Source organism: Entelurus aequoreus, linkage group LG01 (assembly GCF_033978785.1).
Source record: "Entelurus aequoreus isolate RoL-2023_Sb linkage group LG01, RoL_Eaeq_v1.1, whole genome shotgun sequence".
NCBI lineage: Eukaryota > Metazoa > Chordata > Actinopteri > Syngnathiformes > Syngnathidae > Entelurus > Entelurus aequoreus.
Window position 1 is genome coordinate 14899972 of NC_084731.1, and position 20919 is coordinate 14920890.

Consider the following 20919-nt stretch of genomic DNA (forward strand, 5'->3'; position numbering starts at 1 on the left):
GTATGTAAATACATGTTTACAACATCTTTCCTACCAGTATATATCTGTGGCGTGTAGTCCCAGTAAGGCTTACATATGTAAAATATTAATTTGGTTGGTGCAACTTAAAAAAAAAACTGTGAGCTCTGTAGCCCCGGAAAATACTGTACTTAATAAAAATAGATTAATTATTTACAAACAATAAAAGTATGTAAATAAACATTTACAAATATGTAAATAACTCATTCCACAACCTATGCTGTATATCTGTGACTTATAGTCCCGGTCTGCTTATATGTGGAAACATTTGTTTCTTCTTCTAAAATGTAGTGGGTGCGGCTTATATACCGGTGCGCTCTATAGTCCGAAAAATGAGGAAAATGATCCGAAAGACAAATGTGCAATAAAACATCTTATCTACAACCTATTTATCTGTGGCTTATCGTCCAGTGTGGCTGAAATATGACAACAATATGTTTTTCTTCTAAAATGTAGTGGGTGTGGTTTATATATATGGTGCAGCACCTAAAATTGAGAAAAATACAACAGGAAGCATAGAAGAAAAAAAAAAAAACGCACAGCCATTTCCAAGAACCGCTGCACACTTGTGAAGTAAATGAGAACCACGTGGGGAAGTTTCTAGGTCATATTAAGTCAGCATGTTAGCATTTGATTGCTGCAAGCTTTTTTCTCTTTGTGTTTACTCATTTTTCTACTTCACAAGGCAGCCTGTGTTTGTGCAAGGACATCTTCCCATGCCTCATTTCACTACCTCTACTAGTATTTACACATAGTAGTATTTACACGTAGTAGTATTTACACATAGTAGTATTTACATGTAGTAGTATTTACACATAGTAGTATTTACACATAGTAGTATTTACACGTAGTAGTATTTACACATAGTAGTATTTACACAGTAGTATTTACACATAGGATTATTTACACAGTAGTATTTACACAGTAGTATTTACACATAGTAGTATTTACACAGTAGTATTTACACATAGTAGTATTTACACAGTAGTATTTACACATAGTAGTATTTACACAGTAGTATTTACACAGTAGTATTTACACATAGGAGTATTTACACAGTAGTATTTACACATAGTAGTATTTACACATAGTAGTATTTACACAGTAGTATTTACACAGTAGTATTTACACATAGTAGTATTTACACAATAGTATTTACACATAGTAGTATTTACACAGTAGTATTTACACATAGTAGTATTTACACATAGTAGTATTTACACAGTAGTATTTACACATAGTAGTATTTACACAGTAGTATTTACACATAGTAGTATTTACACAGTAGTATTTACACATAGTAGTATTTACACATAGTAGTATTTACACAGTAATATTTACACATAGTAGTATTTACACATAGTAGTATTTACACAGTAGTATTTACACATAGTAGTATTTACACATAGTAGTATTTACACAGTAGTATTTACACATAGTAGTATTTACACAGTAGTATTTACACATAGGATTATTTACACAGTAGTATTTACACAGTAGTATTTACACATAGGATTATTTACACAGTAGTATTTACACAGTAGTATTTACATGTAGTAGTATTTACACATAGTAGTATTTACACAGTAATATTTACACATAGTAGTATTTACACAGTAGTATTTACACATAGTAATATTTACACAGTAGTATTTACACATAGGAGTATTTAAACAGTAGTATTTACACATAGTAGTATTTACACAGTAGTATTTACACATAGTAGTATTTACACAGTAGTATTTACACATAGGAGTATTTACACAGTAGTATTTACACATAGGAGTATTTACACAGTAGTATTTACACATAGTAGTATTTACACAGTAGTATTTACACATAGGAGTATTTAAACATAGTAGTATTTACACAGTAGTATTTACACAGTAGTATTTACACATAGTAGTATTTACACAGTAATATTTACACAGTAGTATTTACACATAGGAGTATTTAAACAGTAGTATTTACACATAGTAGTATTTATACAGTAGTATTTACACATAGTAGTATTTACACATAGTAGAATATATGTGCACTGCTTTACTGCAAAACTTAGCTTTTCATGGCGAGCTATAAGGAGAATAAATAATAGCTGTTTAAAAAGAAAGATGAGGGTGAATGTTTGTTTTTGTGTTGCTATTGTGTTCTACTATACAGCATTATTCACATGTGAATAATATAAATACAGTCTATTATACAACATTATTCACATGTGAATACTATAAATACCGTCTATTATACATCATTAATCACATGTGAATAATATAAATACAGTCTATTATACAGCATTATTCACATGATAATATAAATACAGTCTATTATACAGCATTATTCACATGTGAATAATATAAATGCAGTCTATTATACAGCATTATTCACATGTGAATAATATAAATACAGTCTATTATACAGCATTATTCACATGTGAATAATATAAATACAGTCTATTATACATCATTATTCACATGTGAATAATATAAATACAGTCTATTATACAGCATTATTCACATGTGAATAATATAAATACAGTCTATTATACAGCACTATTCACATGTGAATACTATAAATACAGTCTATTATACAGCATTATTCACATGTGAATAATATAAATACAGTCTATTATACAGCATTATTCACATGTGAATAATATAAATACAGTCTATTATACAGCATTATTCACATGTGAATAATATAAATCCAGTCTATTATACAACATTATTCACATGTGAATACTATAAATACAGTCTATTATACATCATTATTCACATGTGAATAATATAAATACAGTCTATTATACAGCATTATTCACATGATAATATAAATACAGTCTATTATACAGCATTATTCACATGTGAATAATATAAATACAGTCTATTAGACAACATTATTCACATGTGAATAATATAAATACAGTCTATTATACAGCATTATTCACATGTGAATACTATAAATACAGTCTATTATACAGCATTATTCACATGTGAATAATATAAATACAGTCTATTATACAGCACTATTCACATGTGAATACTATAAATACAGTCTATTATACAACATTATTCACATGTGAATACTATAAATACAGTCTATTATACAGCATTATTCACATGTGAATAATATAAATACAGTCTATTATACAGCATTATTCACATGTGAATAATATAAATACAGTCTATTATACAGCATTATTCACATGTGAATAATATACATACAGTCTATTATACAGCATTATTCACATGTGAATATTATAAATACAGTCTATTATACAGCATTATTCACATGTGAATACTATAAATACAGTCTATTATACAGCATTATTCACATGTGAATAATATAAATACAGTCTAGTATACATTTAAGTACAGTCAAAAAGGAACATATGCATTATACAGTAGTATTTACACATAGTAGAATATATGTGCACTGCTTTACTGCAAAATTTAGCTTTCCATGGCGAGCTATAAAGAGAATAAATAATAGCTGTTTAAAAAGAGAGATGAGGGTGAATGTTTGTGTTTGTGTTGCTGGAATATTACATCAATGAGCGAGTGGAGTAGAATATTACATCAATGAGCTAGTGGAGTGGAATATTACATCAATGAGCAAGTGGAGTTCATATTTAAGTTGAGTTGGTTATGCTGGTAAAAAAGACATGAATGTACAGTAAGATGAATAATGTATGGAGGCATCAAGCAGCATTGCAGATCAAACAGTGTTGCGTCAATTATTCATGTCATCACAGCAGATATGGATCATGAAGCAAAGTGTAGGCTGAAGAACATTATTGACCATGCATCACTTTTAGTGAGCATGAATTGGCTATTAATCATCCATCAGTCCTACCTGGCAATGCTCCAGTCGGGCTCCATCCTGAGGATGGTGGGGTCGTCCGTGTAGTTGAACTTCACCTCGGGGTTCCTCAGCTCGGCAGAGTTGATGTCCACCATGACGGGGGTGGTACCCGGGGCCAGGCCCGCCGGGGTCACGCACACCACCTCCTTGCTGCTGCGCCTGGTGAGCGGGACGGTGCACACCACTCTTAGAACATGTGCCACTCAAGTCAGTTCAATTGGAGAGACAAGGACACTTATAGGGTCTTACTCTGCAACACCAACCTTTCTGACAGGTTTTGTGTATTTGAGGAACACTTCTAGGTGTACATTGTTGTTATGCACATGTACTAATATCTATCGTATATAAGTGTACTTATATTGAAATGTTGTATATTGACTACTTTGTTGTTTTGTACATGTACAAACCACGTTTCCATATGAGTTGTGAAATTGTGTTAGATGTAAATATAAACGGAATACAATGATTTGCAAATCCTTTTCAACCCATATTCAGTTGAATGCACTACAAAGACAACATATTTGATGTTCAAACTCATAAACTTTATTTATTTTTTGCAAATAATAATGAACTTAGAATTTCATGGCTGCAACACGTGCCAAAGTAGTTGGGAAAGGGCATGTTCACCACTGTGTTACATGGCCTTTCCTTTTAACAACACTCAGTAAAGGTTTGGGAACTGAGGAGACACATTTTTGAAGCTTCTCAGGTGGAATTCTTTCCCATTCTTGCTTGATGTACAGCTTAAGTTGTTCAACAGTCCGGGGGTCTCCCTTGTGCTATTATAGGCTTCATAATGCGCCACACATTTTCAATGGGAGACAGGTCTGGACTACAGGAAGGCCAGTCTAGTACCCGCACTCTTTTACTATGAAGCCACGTTGATGTAACACGTGGCTTGGCATTGTCTTGCTGAAATAAGCAGGGGCGTCCATGGTAACGTTGCTTGGATGGCAACATATGTTGCTCCAAAAGCTGTATGTACCTTTCAGCATTAATGGCGCCTTCACAGATGTGTAAGTTACCCATGTCTTGGGCACTAATACACCCCCATACCATCACAGATGCTGGCTTTTCCACTTTGCGCCTATAACAATCCGGATGGTTCTTTTCCTCTTTGGTCCGGAGGACACGACGTCCACAGTTTCCAAAAACAATTTGAAATGTGGACTCGTCAGACCGCAGAACACTTTTCCACTTTGTATCAGTCCATCTTAGATGAGCTCAGGCCCAGCGAAGCCGACGGCGTTTCTGGGTGTTGTTGATAAACGGTTTTCGCCTTGCATAGGAGAGTTTTAACTTGCACTTACAGATGTAGCGACCAACTGTAGTTACTGACAGTGGGTTTCTGAAGTGTTCCTGAGCCCATGTGGTGATATCCTTTACACACTGATGTCGCTTGTTGATGCAGTACAGCCTGAGGGATGGAAGGTCACGGGCTTAGCTGCTTACGTGCAGTGATTTCTCCAGATTCTCTGAACCCTTTGATGATATCACGGAGCGTAGATGGTGAAATCCCTAAATTCCTTGCAATAGCTGGTTGAGAAAGGTTTTTCTTAAATTGTTTAACAATTTGCTGACGCATTTGTTGACAAAGTGGTGACCCTCGCCCCATCCTTGTTTGTGAATGACTGAGCATTTCATGGAATCTACTTTTATACCCAATCATGGCACCCACCTGTTCCCAATTTGCCTGTTCACCTGTGGGATGTTCCAAATAAGTGTTTGATGAGCATTCCTCAACTTTATCAGTATTTATTGCCACCTTTCCCAACTTCTTTGTCACGTGTTGCTGGCATCAAATTCTAAAGATAATGATTATTTGCAAAAAAAAAAAAAATGTTTATCAGTTTGAACATCAAATATGTTGTCTTTGTAACATATTCAACTGAATATGGGTTGAAAATGATTTGCAAATCATTGTATTCCGTTTATATTTACATCTAACACAATTTCCCAACTCATATGGAAACGGGGTTTGTACATGTACTAATATCTATAGTATATAGGTGTACTCATATTGAAATGTTGTATATTTACTACCTCTGCTTTGGTGTGTTTTCTGGTAATGCTTACGTAATGGGGACAATGTCTTTTTTTTTTCCTACCAAGAAAAGTGCACTTGTTATTAGTGAGAATATACTTATTTTAAGTTTTTTTTTGGTTCTTTGAAGTTAGCTGATTTTACTTGTTTTGGAAAGTCTTGACAAGCCAAATGTTCTTGTTCTATTGGCAGATCATTTTGCTTAGTTCAAATAAAATACCCCTCATTTTTGTATTTTTTTTCCTTTTTTTTGAACACTGACTTTTTGCAGTGTGAAGCTCTTGTCTGATGCTCGAAATAAACAAATACGCACGTGAGTGTAAAGAAAAAAACGGGGAATGAATATAATCCCTGCTGTCACTCAGGATGACATTTTAACAGCTTCCTCCACGCTTGCTCAAAGGCCGAGGAGGCGGTTGAATATCGAAGAAAACAAAGATGATTCCACGTTTTTTTTGAAAGATTTTCCACATTCCACTAGTCCTCTGTATCCATGGCAACTACTTTCACAACACCGCCATGGCCAGAGAGTGCCTGTGGTGTCACCTATGTATTTGTGACACACAAAAGAAGCCGACGTGGGGACACGGAGCCAAAGGAAAAAGCCGAGGAAGAAAAGGGCTTGAAAGGGGGAGATAAGCGGGTGAGTGACTCGGGGTAAATAGGTTTTGATTAAAGTTGAGGCCCCGCTGAATGCAAAGACACATTAAAAAAGGCATCCAGTTCATTACTTTGGCCATAAAGGTTATTGCTGCTCAGTGAAAGACGATTATGTTCACCTTTCTCGGGGTGTGCTACACAGCTTTAAATTGGCCATGGCTATGATATTTGAAGAAGAACTTAGCTCATTAAATCCACCTGCCACTTGTTGCCTTGGAAAAAGAAACCAATCCAAGCAAAACGGAAATGGCCAATGAAGCCGTCTCCGGGTGTAGCATGACATCACCATTATATTCCAGCATTGGGCTCTGCAGTAAAATGTCACACCAACCTTGTCAGTCCATCCATCCATCCATCTTATTCCGCTTATCCGAGGTCGGGTCTATCAGACTTTCCACTCCCCAGCCACTTCGTCCAGCTCCTCCCGGGGGATCCCGAGGCGTTCCCAGGCCAGCCGGGAGACATACTCTTCCCAACGTGTCCTGGGTCTTCCCCGTGGCCACCTACCGGTCGGACGTGCCCGAAACACCTCCCTAGGGAGGCGTTCGGGTGGCTGACCAGATGCCCGAAACACCTCATCTGGCTCCTCTCCATGTGGAGGAGCAGCAGCTTTACTTTGAGTTCCTCCCGGTTGGCAGAGCTTCTCACCCTATCTCTAAGGGAGAGGCCCGCCACCCGGCGGAGGAAACTCATTTCGGCCGCTTGTACCCGTGATCTTGTCCTTTCGGTCATGACCCAAAGATCATGACCATAGGTGAGGATGGGAACGTAGATCTTGTACCCGTGATCTTGTCCTTTCGGTCATAACCCAAAGCTCATGACCATAGGTGAAGATGGGAACGTAGATCTTGTACCCGTGATCTTGTCCTTTCGGTCATAACCCAAAGCTCATGACCATAGGTGAAGATGGGAACGTAGATCTTGTACCCGTGATCTTGTCCTTTCGGTCATGACCCAAAGATCATGACCATAGGTGAGGATGGGAACGTAGATCTTGTACCCGTGATCTTGTCCTTTCGGTCATGACCCAAAGATCATGACCATAGGTGAGGATGGGAACGTAGATCTTGTACCCGTGATCTTGTCCTTTCGGTCATAACCCAAAGCTCATGACCATTGGTGAAGATGGGAACGTAGATCTTGTACCCGTGATCTTGTCCTTTCGGTCATAACCCAAAGATCATGACCGTAGGTGAGGATGGGAACGTAGATCTTGTACCCGTGATCTTGTCCTTTCGGTCATAACCCAAAGCTCATGACCATAGGTGAAGATGGGAACGTAGATCTTGTACCCGTGATCTTGTCCTTTCGGTCATAACCCAAAGATCATGACCATAGGTGAGGATGGGAACGTAGATCTTGTACCCGTGATCTTGTCCTTTCGGTCATAACCCAAAGATCATGACCATAGGTGAGGATGGGAACGTAGATCTTGTACCCGTGATCTTGTCCTTTCGGTCATAACCCAAAGCTGATGACCATAGGTGAGGATGGGAACGTAGATCGACCGGTAAATTGAGAGCTTTGCCTTCCGGCTCAGCTCCTTCACCACAACGGATCGATACAGGGTCCGCATTACTGAAGACGCCTGTCGATCTCACAATCCACCTTTCCCTCACTCGTGAACAAGACTCCGAGGTACTTGAACTCCTCCAATTGGGGCAAGATCTCCTCCCAAACCCGGAGATGGCACTCCACCCTTTCCCGGGCAAGAACCGTGGACTCTGACTTGGAGGTGCTGATTCTCATCCCAGTCGCTTCACACTCGGTTGCGAACCGATCCAGTGAGAGCTGAAGATCCTGGCCAGATGAAGCCATCAGGACCACATCATCTGCAAAAAGCAGAGACCTAATCCTGCAGCCACCAAACCGGATCCCCTCAACGCCCTGACTGCGCATAGAAATTCTGTCCATAAAAGTTATGAACAGAATCGGTGACAAAGGGCAGCCTTGGTGGAGTCCAACCCTCACTGGAAACGTGTCCGACTTACTACCGGCAATGCGGACCAAGCTATGACACTGATCATACAGGGAGCGGACCGCCACAATCAGACAGTCCGATACCCCATACTCTCTAAGCACTCCCCACAGGACTTCCCGGGGTACACGGTCGAATGCCTTCTCGAGGTCCACAAAGCACATGTAGACTGGTTGGGCAAACTCCCATGCACCCTAAAGGACCCTGCCGAGAGTATAGAGCTGGTCCACAGTTCCACGACCAGGACTAAAACCACACTGTTCCTCCTGAATCCGAGGTTCGACTATCCAGCGTAGCCTCCTCTCCAGTACACCTGAATAGACCTTACCGGGAAGGCTGAGGAGTGTGATCCCACGATAGTTGGAACACACCCTCCGGTTCCCCTTCTTAAAGAGAGGAACCACCACCACGGTCTGCCAATCCAGAGGTACCGCCCCCGATGTCCACGCGATGTTGCAGAGTCTTGTCAACCAAGACAGCCCCACAGCATCCAGAGCCTTAAGGAACTCCGGGCGGATCTCATCCACATGCCACCGAGGAGCTTTTTAACTACCTCGGCAACCTCAGCCCCAGAAATAGGAGAGCCCACCACAGATTCCCCAGGCACTGCTTCCTCATAGGAAGACGTGTTGGTAGGATCGAGGAGGTCTTCGAAGTATTCCCTCCACCGATCCACAACATCCGCAGTCGAGGTCGGCAGAACACCACCCTCACCGTACACGGTGTTGACAGTGCACTGCTTCCCCTTCCTGAGGTGGCGGTATTATTAAATTACAATGGCATTCTTTCTGTATTGTTTCAGTTTTGTAACGTCACAGTGGAGTTATTGAGTCTGTTTAGCTGATTGGAGAGCTAGCTTGCGCAGCTAGTGGGTCCATGACGATGACTTCTGTTTTGTTTCATCAGCCGTTTTACTGCCATGTGACCGTTTGGAAACAATTAAGCAATGTAAACAAACACTGACAGAATCTTTCCTACCGGTATATAGCTGCAAATTATGGTCCCGTGCGGCTAATATATGTACAAATATAGATAGATAGATAGATAGATAGATAGATAGATAGATAGATAGATAGATAGATAGATAGATAGATAGTACTTTATTGATTCCTTCAGGAGAGTTTCCTCAGGAAAATTAAAATTCCAGCAGCAGTGTACAGAATTGAGATCGAATTTAAAAAGTAAAAAGTAAATAATAAAGTGATGGGCATGGATTTTACAATATAACTAAAACAATTAATACTTACTAAAGCGTCCAATGTGTGATGTCTGTAGGAGTGTTTTCATGCATATTTGTACGTGATATCGTAATGTAATCAAGCTATTGTCATTAGCATGAGCTAATATGCTAAGACATTTACAAGTGTCAGTGTTAGTATTATTAACTTACAATGGCATTCTTTTTGTATCGTTTCAGTTTTGTAACGTCACCGTGGAGTTATTGAGTCTGTTTAGCTGATTGGAGAGCTAGCTTGCGCAGCTAGTGGGTCCATGACTAGGTATGATGTTCGAAACCGGTTCTCCCGGTTGTTTGATAAGAAAAGAACCGATTCCATGGACTCGACTCCCTTTTTGAGAACCGGTTCCAGTTATCGAGGCCACTATAGTAAAGAAAAAGAGTTGGTTCTTTGTTCGAATCCCTGTGAACGAATCCCGTTCCCACAGGAAATGCCCTGTGGGACACCACAGGAAATGACGTAGCTCAGCCATTAGGCGGCAGATACAGAAAGCAGCAAAAATAATGGACCGTAAAAAAAACGCCTCAAGGCATGGCTTCATTTTACAAAAAAATACGACGAGGAAACGGCTATATGCAATTATTGCCAGGCTTCGCTCTCATGTAAGGGGAGCAGTACAACAAACATGTTGAAACATGTTCAGGCTGCACATAACCTGAACGTTCGAGAACCGTGTCGTGTCAATATATATATTTTTTTTAGGGGGGTAACACCAGTCAATATTTATTTATTTATTTTATTCTTATAAAATAAAAGTGAGCTTTTGTTAAACCAAATATTGTGTGTTTTTTTCCATATACAACAACCTATCTGGATTTGATAAGAGAATCGATAAGGAATCGGTTCGATAAGAGGATTCGATAATGGGCTCGAACTTGATAATTTCTTATCAAACATCCATGACCATGACTTCTGTTTTGTTTGGTCAGCCGTTTTACTGCCGTGTGACCGTTTGGAAACATTTAAGCAATGTAAACAAACACTGACAGAATCTTTCGTACCGGTATATATATCTGCAAATTATGGTCCTGTACAGCTAATATATGTACAAATATGTTTTTATTCTAAAATGTGGTGGGTGTGGCTTAAATACCGGTGCGCTCTATAGCCCGGAAAGTAGGGCATATCAGCTACATTAAAGTAGGTTCTGACTAGTGATGGGTATGGATTAAAAAAAACCTTGCTGTAATCATAAAATAGTCTTTGTTATACATCTGGCACAGTGGTCATAACAAACAAGAAGAGGTATGTACTCACTTCTCAAAGCGGCAGGCATGAAGTCCTATCTTCACAAACACGGCGCTGCCGGCGTTGAGATGACTTCCTTCTATGGTGATCCGTGTTCCTCCAGACAGCGGCCCGGTGGACGGAGTGACGTGGGTGAAGTATGGAGACTGACAAGGGACAACAGGACCGGTCAGCGGTGGTCCGAGATGTGGACTCGGGACCCCAAAGCAGCAAGTCTTACCACAAAAGTGAAGGCCTTGGTTGAGACCGCTTTGTAGTCGGGATGACTGCAGTCCCTCACGCACACTTCCACTTGGGCCTCCTGCACCCTGTAACCTGTGGCGTCGTTGAGTCGACACACGATCCTGAAAAAGAGCGAGCGAGGGGACATGTTCATGGCATTCACCGGCTTGGAGGGTCACATTGAAAACTAGTGTCATATTTAAAACAAGTGTAATATTGAAAACAAGTGTCATATTGAAAACAAGTGTCATATTTAAAACAAGTGTCATATTTAAAAAAGTGTAATATTGAAAACTAGTGACATATTTAAAACAAGTGTCATATTGAAAAAAGGGTCATATTGAAAACAAGTGTCATATTTAAAAAAGTTTCATATTGAAAACAAGTGTAATATTTAAAAAAGTGTAATATTGAAAACAAGTGTAATATTGAAAACAGTGTAATATTGAAAACAAGTGTAATATTTTAAAAAGTGTTATATTTAAAAAAGTGTAATATTAAAAACAAGTGTCATATTTAAAAAAGTGTAATATTGAAAACAAGTGTCATATTTAAAAAAGTGTAATATTGAAAACAAGTGACATATTTAAAACAAGTGTCATATTGAAAAAAGGGTAATATTGAAAACAAGTGTCATATTTAAAAAAGTGTAATATTGAAAACAAGTGTCATATTTAAAAAAGTGTAATATTGAAAACAAGTGTCATATTGAAAAAAGTGTAATATTGAAAAAAGTGTAATATTGAAAGCAAGTGTCATATTTTAAAAAAAAAATATTGAAAACAAGTGTCATATTTACGAAAGTGTAATATTGAAAACAAGTGTCATATTTAAAAAAGTGTAATATTTAAAACAAGTGTCATATTGAAAAAAGGGTAATATTGAAAACAAGTGTCATATTTAAAAAAGTGTAATATTGAAAACAAGTGTCATATTGAAAAAAGTGTAATATTGAAAGCAAGTGTCATATTTAAAAAAAAAATTATTGAAAACAAGTGTCATATTTACGAAAGTGTAATATTGAAAACAAGTGTCATATTTAAAAAAGTGTAATATTGAAAACAAGTGACATATTTAAAACAAGTGTCATATTGAAAAAAGGGTAATATTAAAAACAAGTGTCATATTTAAAAAAGTGTAATATTGAAAACAAGTGTAATATTTAAAACAGTGTAATATTGAAAACAAGTGTAATATTTTAAAAAGTGTTATATTTAAAGAAGTGTAATATTAAAAACAAGTGTCATATTTAAAAAAGTGTAATATTGAAAACAAGTGTCATATTGAAAAAAGTGTAATATTGAAAGCAAGCTTCATATTTCAAATAAAATAATATTGAAAACAAGTGTCATATTTACAAAAGTGTAATATTGAAAACAAGTGTCATATTTAAAAAAGTGTAATATTTAAAAAAGTTTCATATTGAAAACAAGTGTAATACCGTAATTTCCGGACTATAAGCCGCACCTGACTATAAGCCGCACCAGCTAAATTTAGGGGAAAATACAGATTGCTCCATATATAAGCCGCACCCGACTATAAGCCGCAGGGTTTTGATGTGTAATTAGCGTAGTATATAGGGGTTCCTGCTACCACGGAGGGGATTGTCGGGACAGAGATGACTGTTTGGGAACGCAAAGCGTCCCATTTATTAACAGTAAATCTTTCAATCATTCAATCAAACTTTCACATCTTTGACATGGCGAACAGCATTCGTGCAGAGTACAAATAATACAACGGTGCAAAGTAATACAAAGTGCTCGCCTGTACGTTATCAAAATAACCAGCCTACCGGTATATGAAAAGTCAGTCTTTAATCATTGTGTCATCGTCTTCCTCCTGCGTACTAAAACCACCCAAATCCTCTTCGTGGGTGTCGGAGAAGAACAGGCCGTATATAAGCCGCACCCTTGTATAAGCCGCAGGGACCAGAACGAGGGGAAAAAGTAGCGGCTTATAGTCCGGAAATTACGGTATTTAAAAAAGTGTCATATTTACAAAAGTTTAATATTGAAAACAAGTGTCATATTTAAAAAAGTGTAATATTGAAAACAAGTGTCATATTTAAAAAAGTGTAATATTGAAAACAAGTGTCATATTTAAAAAAGTGTAATATTAAAAACAAGTGTAATATTTAAAAAAGTGTTATATTTAAAAACGTGTAATATTAAAAACAAGTGTCATATTTAAAAAAGTGTAATATTGAAAACAAGTGTCATATTTAAAAAAGTGTAATATTGAAAGCAAGTGTCATATTTTTTAAAAAAAATATTGAAAACAAGTGTCATATTGAAAACAACTGTCATATTTACAAAAGTGTAATATTGAAAACAAGTGTCATATTTAAAAAAGTGTCATATTGAAAGATATTGGGTTTCACTATGTAAAAATGCTTTGAGTCACTAGAGAAAAAGCACTATATAAATATAATTCACTTCACACTACTCACCTACACAGTGGCTTAGTTAGTGGTTAGAGTGTTTGGTAGGCGGTGAGTTCAAACCCCGGCCGAGTCATACCAAAGACTATAAAAATGGGAGCCATTACCTCCGTGCTTGGCACTCAGCATCAAGGGTTGGAATTGGGGGTTAAATCGACCAAAAATGATTCCCGGGCGCGGCCACCGCTGCTGCTCACTGCTCCCCTCACCTCCCAGGGGGTGAACAAGGGTGATGGGTCAAATGCAGAGGACAAGTTTCACCACACTTAGTGTGTGTGTGACAATCATTGGTACTTTAACTTGGCCAAATGAATCCACAGCGGAGCGAGGGGAGCAGTGAGCGAGGGGAGGAGCCCACAGGGCAAACACACCACGGCGACATGCTGGACTGTTAATTAGCCGGAGCGAAGGGATGAGACGGAAAGAAAGGCCAGGGAAGAGGGAGAGAAAGTAAGCAGCAGGGTTAAAGTGAGCGAGGCTGATTCATATCCTACACTGAGATGAGTTATTAACTCCCCGGTTTCCACTCTCCCTGCAGGTGGCCATGGCAACCACATTCCACATTCTCATGCAGTACACTTGGACGCCCATTCTTTCACTTATTCCCACTAGGAGCTGGGATTAAAATGCTGGACGGCTCCCGCTCAGAAAAAGCATGTCTGACTCGTTGGGCCAGACGAGGCTGAGATGCTATTAAAGGCCTACTGAAAGCCACTACTACCGACCACGCAGTCTGATAGTTTATATATCAATGATGACATCTTAACATTATAACACATGCCAATACGGCCGGGTTAACTTATAAAGTGACATTTTAAATTTGCCGCTAAACTTCCGGTTCGAAACGCCTCTGAGGATGACGTATGCGCGTGACGTAGACCGGCGAACACGGGTATGCCTTCCACATTGAAGCCAATACGAAAAAGCTCTGTTTTCATTTCATAATTCCACAGTATTCTGGACATCTGTGTTCGTGAATCTGTTGCAATCATGTTCATTGCATTATGGAGAAGGAAGCTGAGCAAGCAAAGAAGAAAGTTGTCGGTGCGAAATGGACGTATTTTTCGAACGTAGTCAGCCACAACAGTACACAGCCGGCGCTTCTTTGTTTACATTCCCGAAAGATGCAGTCAAGATGGAAGAACTCGGATAACAGAGACTCTAACCAGGAGGACTTTTGACTTCGATACACAGACGCCTGTAGAGAACTGGGACAACACAGACTCTTACCAGGATTACTTTGATTTGGATGACAAAGATGCAGACGTGCTACTGTGAGTATGCAGCTTTGGATTCTAAACATTTGATCGCTTGACCGTATGTGCGCAACTTTTTTTTGCGTATGTACGTAACTTTTCTAAAATATATAAGCTTTATGAACCTTGGGTTAGGTCAGGGGTCGGCAACCCGCGGCTCCGGAGCCGCATGCGGCTCCTTGACCACTGTGATGCGGCTCAGCTACATACATGCCGACCCCCTCGATTTTCACAGGAGACTTATGGATGTCAGTGTCTCTCATAGACTACTCCCAGGGAAAAATAATCCTATTTACACTCTAATTACTATATAAAGGGCGTGTCCTAATTGCACTGCAGTAATTGTCCTCTATAGCATTTACATACAGTGTGCCAGTCCAGCCACATGTTGCACGTTGTTATTACTTGCACACACAGGAGAAGCATACTTACTCATCAGCCACACAGCTTACACTGACGGTAGTCGTATCAAACAACTTTAACATTGTTACGTTACAAATATGCGCCACACTGTGAACCCACACCAAAAAAGAATGAAAAACACATTTCTGGAGAACATCCCACCGTAACACAACATAAACACAACACAACCATTACCCAGAATCCCATGCAGCCCTAACTCTTCCGGTCTACATTATACACCCCCGCTACCACCAAATCCCCCCACACATCAACCCCCCCCCCCCTCTCCGTGCGTTGGTTGAGCGGAAGAGTTAGGGCTGCATGGGATTCTGGGTATTGGTACCGTCAGTGTAAGATGTGTGGCTGCTGAGTTAGTAGCCTTGCTGTCTCTTACGTGAGCAAGCTTAAGCTGCATTCCACTTGTGGCCGCGCAGGTACACTGATTGGGCAGACTGTAGAGGGCGCCAAATGCAGTGTCATCACGCTCTGATATTCGGGAGTCTCCCGGGAAAATGAGAAGGTTGGCAAGTATGACGCTATCAAGCGCCATTCACTCAAAACTCGCGGGCTGCACTAACATCAAATTTCCACATTAAAGTGCATGCCGGTGCGTGTGTCTGAGACCCCTGGTTAACATAGCACAAAGCATGTAAGCTTTGTATGCGGTGTTTTTCATTTTAAATTTAAAATTTTTTTTTGTGGCTCCCATTACTTTCTTTAATGTGTGAAACTTGCCAAAATGGCTCTTTGAGTGGTAAAGGTTGCCGACCCCTGGGTTAGGTGAACGGTCTTTTGGGCTGAGTGATTGTGTGTGTTGATCAGGTGTTTGAATTGTATTGGCGTGTTCTATGGAGCTAGGAGCTAGCAGAGGAGCTAGGAGCTAGCGTAACAAACACGCAGGTGTTTTTATGCAGGATTAATTTGTGGCATATTAAATATAAGCCTGGTTGTGTTGTGGCTAATAGAGTATATATATGTCTTGTGTTTATTTACTGTTTTAGTCATTCCCAGCTGAATATCAGGTCACCCCCGGCTCTCACAGCATCTTCCCTATCTGAATAGCTTCAACTCCCCACTAGTCCTTCACTTGCACTTTACTCATCCACACATCTTTCATCCTCGCTCAAATTAATGGGTAAATTGTCGCTTTCTCGGTCCGAATCTCTCTCACTTCATGCGGCCATCATTGTAAACAATAGGGAACTTTGCGTATATGTTCAACTGACTACGTCACGCTACTTCCGGTAGGGGCAAGCCTTTTTTTTATCAGATACCAAAAGTTGCAATCTTTATCGTCGTTGTTCTATACTAAATCCTTTCAGCAAAAATATGGCAATATCGCGAAATGATCAAGTATGACACATAGAATAGATCTGCTATCCCTGTTTAAATAAAAAAAAATCATTTCAGTAGGCCTTTAACTGTTTATGTAAGGCAGGGGTGTCCAAACTTTTTCCACTGAGGGCCGCACACGGAAAAATTGAAGCATGCGGGGGCCATTTTGATATTTTTCATTTTCAAACCATAACAAAATATATGGATTTTTTTTTTTTTAACCTTTAGGGCTCCTGGGGACCATAAAGGGTCTCAGTCATTAAAACGTCAAAAAGAAGTCAAATTAAAGCTGCAAGCAGCGTTGGTCGGGTCCGCATCTTTGGCAGGTGCTAGTCCTAATTAAATCGCAATTTCCGCCAGTCCTGATGTGTGTAAAAAGTTTGGTGAGTTTTGAAGTATTTTAAGGCGGTCAAATTACAGCTCAAAGAGGCAAAAATGAGTGTTTTTATGAAACTTTTGTTTTGAAGGGGTGATTGCCAACCTCCTGTTGATTTTTTGTTGAAGGATGTCAGTGTATGAAATCTAGCTCTAAGTCAGACCTACATAGAGGTTTTTGTTTCATGTCTCTACGCCATTCGTACTGGGAGTTGGAGGAAGTGTTGTCTGTGGTTTTTTTCCTAGGTGCCGCTGCACAGTGGTTGTTTTCTTTGAAGGCTCGTAAAAGCACAGCAGCAGAGCAGCAGTTTTTTAGCGCAGCCGGTTTTTGAAAGCTCGTAAAATCAAAACGGTAGCACGTATCAAAACGCCGTCGTCAACTTTTAATCAGAAGGGTTCAATCTCTCTCCTGTAGTAGTTTGAAGCCGAAACGACAAACGCGCTCAGAGGAGATAATGTTTGATGTTTTGGTGACCGGTTTTAACAAAAATGTTGTTTTGAAGGAGGGATTGCAAACGTCCTGTTGATTTTTGCTGAAGGATGTCAATCTATGAAATGTAGGTCTAAGTGAGACCTACGTAGAGGTTTTTGTTTCATGTCTCTAAGACGTTCCTACCGGAAGTTACGAGCAGTTTTGTCTGTGTTTTCCTCTGAGAAGCAGTTTTGTCTCTGTTTAGAGCGCAATTTTGAGTTTTGAGGTTCTTTTTTTTTTTTTAGATCGCAATTTCCACCAGGCTCGATGTGTGTAAAAAGTTTGGTGAGTTTTGAAGTATTTTAAAGGGGTCAAATTACAGCTCAAAGAGGCAAAAATGAGTGTTTTTAGTCATTTTTGTGTTGAAGGGGAAATTGCCAACTTCCTGTTGGTTGTTGCCCAAGGATGTGAAATTATGAATTGTAGGTCTAAGTGAGACCTACATACAGGTTTTTGTTTCATGTCTCTACGAGCTTCCTAGTGGGAGTTACAGGCAGTTTGTTTTTGTTTTTTCCCCAGGGGGCGCTAGAGCGCAATTTAGATTTTTGGGGTTTGGTTTTTTTACTTAAGTGTGCTGTCCCAGTTTTTCTATGTGTGTATTTTATTTGGTGAGTTTTGAAGCATGTTAAGGGGGCAAAGTAGTGCGCAAAGCTGCGGAATAATAATAAACCTTACAATTAGATATATGCATTAAAATGTAATATCGGAAATTATCGGTATCGTTTTTTTATTATCGGTATCGTTTTTTTTTTATTAAATCAACATAAAAAACACAAGATACACTTACAATTAGTGCACCAACCCAAAAAACCTCCCTCCCCCATTTACACTCATTCACACAAAAGGGTTGTTTCTTTCTGTTATTAATATTCTGGTTCCTACATTATATATCAATATATATCAATACAGTCTGCAAGGGATACAGTCCGTAAGCACACATGATTGTGCGTGCTGCTGTTCCACTAATAGTACTAACCTTTAACAGTTAATTTTACTCATTTTCATTCATTACTAGTTTCTATGTAACTGTTTTTATATTGTTGTACTTTCTTTTTTATTCAAGAAAATGTTTTTAATTTATTTATCTTATTTTACTAATTTTAAAAAAAAGTACCTTATCTTCACCATACCTGGTTGTCCAAATTAGGCATAATAATGTGTTAATTCCACGACTGCATATATCGGTTGATATCGGTATCGGTTGATATCGGTATCGGTAATTAAAGAGTTGGACAATATCGGAATATCGGATATCGGCAAAAAGCCATTATCGGACATCCCTACTTACAATTTCAATAGGTTCCTTTGTACCTGTACCTGTACCTTATACAGGGTACAGGCGGACCCTAATTATTAGGGACCGCAAGTCCCTTTGTGAAGGACTCCCAATGGTACAGAGGACCCTATTGTTATTGTAAGGTTTTATTACTATTTTTCCGCAGCTTTGCACACTACTTTGACCCCCTTAACATGCTTCAAAACTCACCAAATTTGACACACACACATAAAAAAACGCGAACAAAACTCTTTAGTCAAAAAAACCCAAACCCCAAAACTCAAAATTGCGCTCTAGCGCCCCCTAGGAAGAAAACTGCCTGTAACTCCCACTAGGAAGGCCGTAGAGACATGAAACAAAAACCCCTATGTAGGTCTGACTTAGGCCTACATTTCATAATTTAACATCCTCGGGCAAAAACCAACAGGAAGTTGGCAATTTCCCCTTCAAGACAAAAATTTACTAAAAACACAAATTTTTGCCTCTTTGAGCTGTAATTTGACCCCCTTAAAATACTTCAAAACTCACCAAACTTTTCACACACATCAGGACTGGTGGAAATTGCGATCTAATAAAAAAAAAACGAACCCCAAAACTCAAAATTGCGCTCTAGGCAATTTTTGAATAAAACAGAGACAAAACTGCTCCTCAGAGGAAAACACAGATACAACTGCTTGTAACTTCCGGTAGGAACGTCTTAGAGACATGAAACAAAAACCTCTATGTAGGTCTCGCCTAGACCTACATTTCATTCTTTGACATCTTTCAGCAAAAATCAACAGGAAGTTTGCAATCTCCCCTTCAAAACTAAATTTTTGTACAAAGCGGTCACCAAACATCAAACATTATCTCCTCTGAGCGCGTTTGTCGTTTCGGCTTCAAACTACTACAGGAGAGAGATTGAACCCTTGTGATTAAAAGTTGACGAAAGAGTTTTGATAAGTGCTACGGTTTTGATTTTATGAGCCTTCAAAGAACCGCTGCGCTGATAATGCTGCTGTGATTTTACGAGCCTTCAAAGAAGCACTGTGCCGCAGCACCTAGGAAAAAAACACAGACACAACTTCCTCTAACTCCCAGTACGAATATCGTAGAGACATGAAACAAAAACCTCTATGTAGGTCTGACTTAGAGCTAGATTTCATACACTGACATCCCTCAGCAAAAATCAACAGGAAGTTGGCAATCACCCCTTCAAAACAAAATTTTCATAAAAACACACATTTTTGACTCTTTGAGCTGTAATTTGACCCACTTAAAATACTTCAAAACTCACCAAACTTTTTACACACATCAGGACTGGCGAAAATTGCGATCTACTTAGGACCAGCACCGACCAATTTTGTGGAATAGCCTTCATTTCTAAGAACAAGAATAGACTGTCAAGTTTCAGATGAAAGTTCTCTTTTTCTGGCCATTTTGAGCGTTTAATTGACCCCACAAACGTGATGCTCCAGAAACTCAATCTGCTCAAAGGAAGGTCAGTTTAGTAGCTTCTGTAACGAGCTAAATTGTTTTCAGATGTGTGAACATGATTGCACAAGGGTTTTCTAATCATCAATTAGCCTTCTGAGCCAATGAGCAAACACATTGTACCATTAGAACACTGGAGTGATAGTTGCTGGAAATGGGCCTCTATACGCCTATGTAGATATTGCACCAAAAACCCGACATTTGCAGCTAGAATAGTCATTTACCACATTAGCAATGCATAGAGTGTATTTCTTTAAAGTTAAGACTAGTTTAAAGTTATCTTCATTGAAAAGTACAGTGCTTTTCCTTCAAAAATAAGGACATTTCAATGTGACCCCAAACTTTTGAACGGTAGTGTATATGTATTTATATATATATATATATATATATATATATGTATATATATATATATATATATACATAAATACTTTATATATATATATATATATATATATATATATATATATACATAAATACTTTATATATATATATACATAAATACTTTATATATATATATATATATATATATATATATATATATATATATATATATATATACATAAATACTTTATATATATATATATATATATATATATATATATATATATATATATATATATATATACA

At 38.5% G+C, this 20919-nt stretch overlaps 1 protein-coding gene across 3 annotated transcripts in view; it reads right to left on the minus strand.

Annotated features, from left to right (window-relative positions):
* Positions 1-20919, minus strand: part of LOC133648406 (plexin-A1-like) — a 155580-nt gene that overhangs the window by 95696 nt on the left and 38965 nt on the right. For all 3 annotated transcript variants that reach the window (XM_062044473.1, XM_062044481.1, XM_062044464.1), the window contains exons 4-6: positions 11262-11385; positions 11051-11187; positions 3865-4032 (exon numbers count right to left, since the gene is read on the minus strand). In XM_062044473.1, the coding sequence (XP_061900457.1) occupies positions 3865-4032; positions 11051-11187; positions 11262-11385 (429 nt within the window). The remainder of the gene's footprint in view (positions 1-3864; positions 4033-11050; positions 11188-11261; positions 11386-20919) is intronic.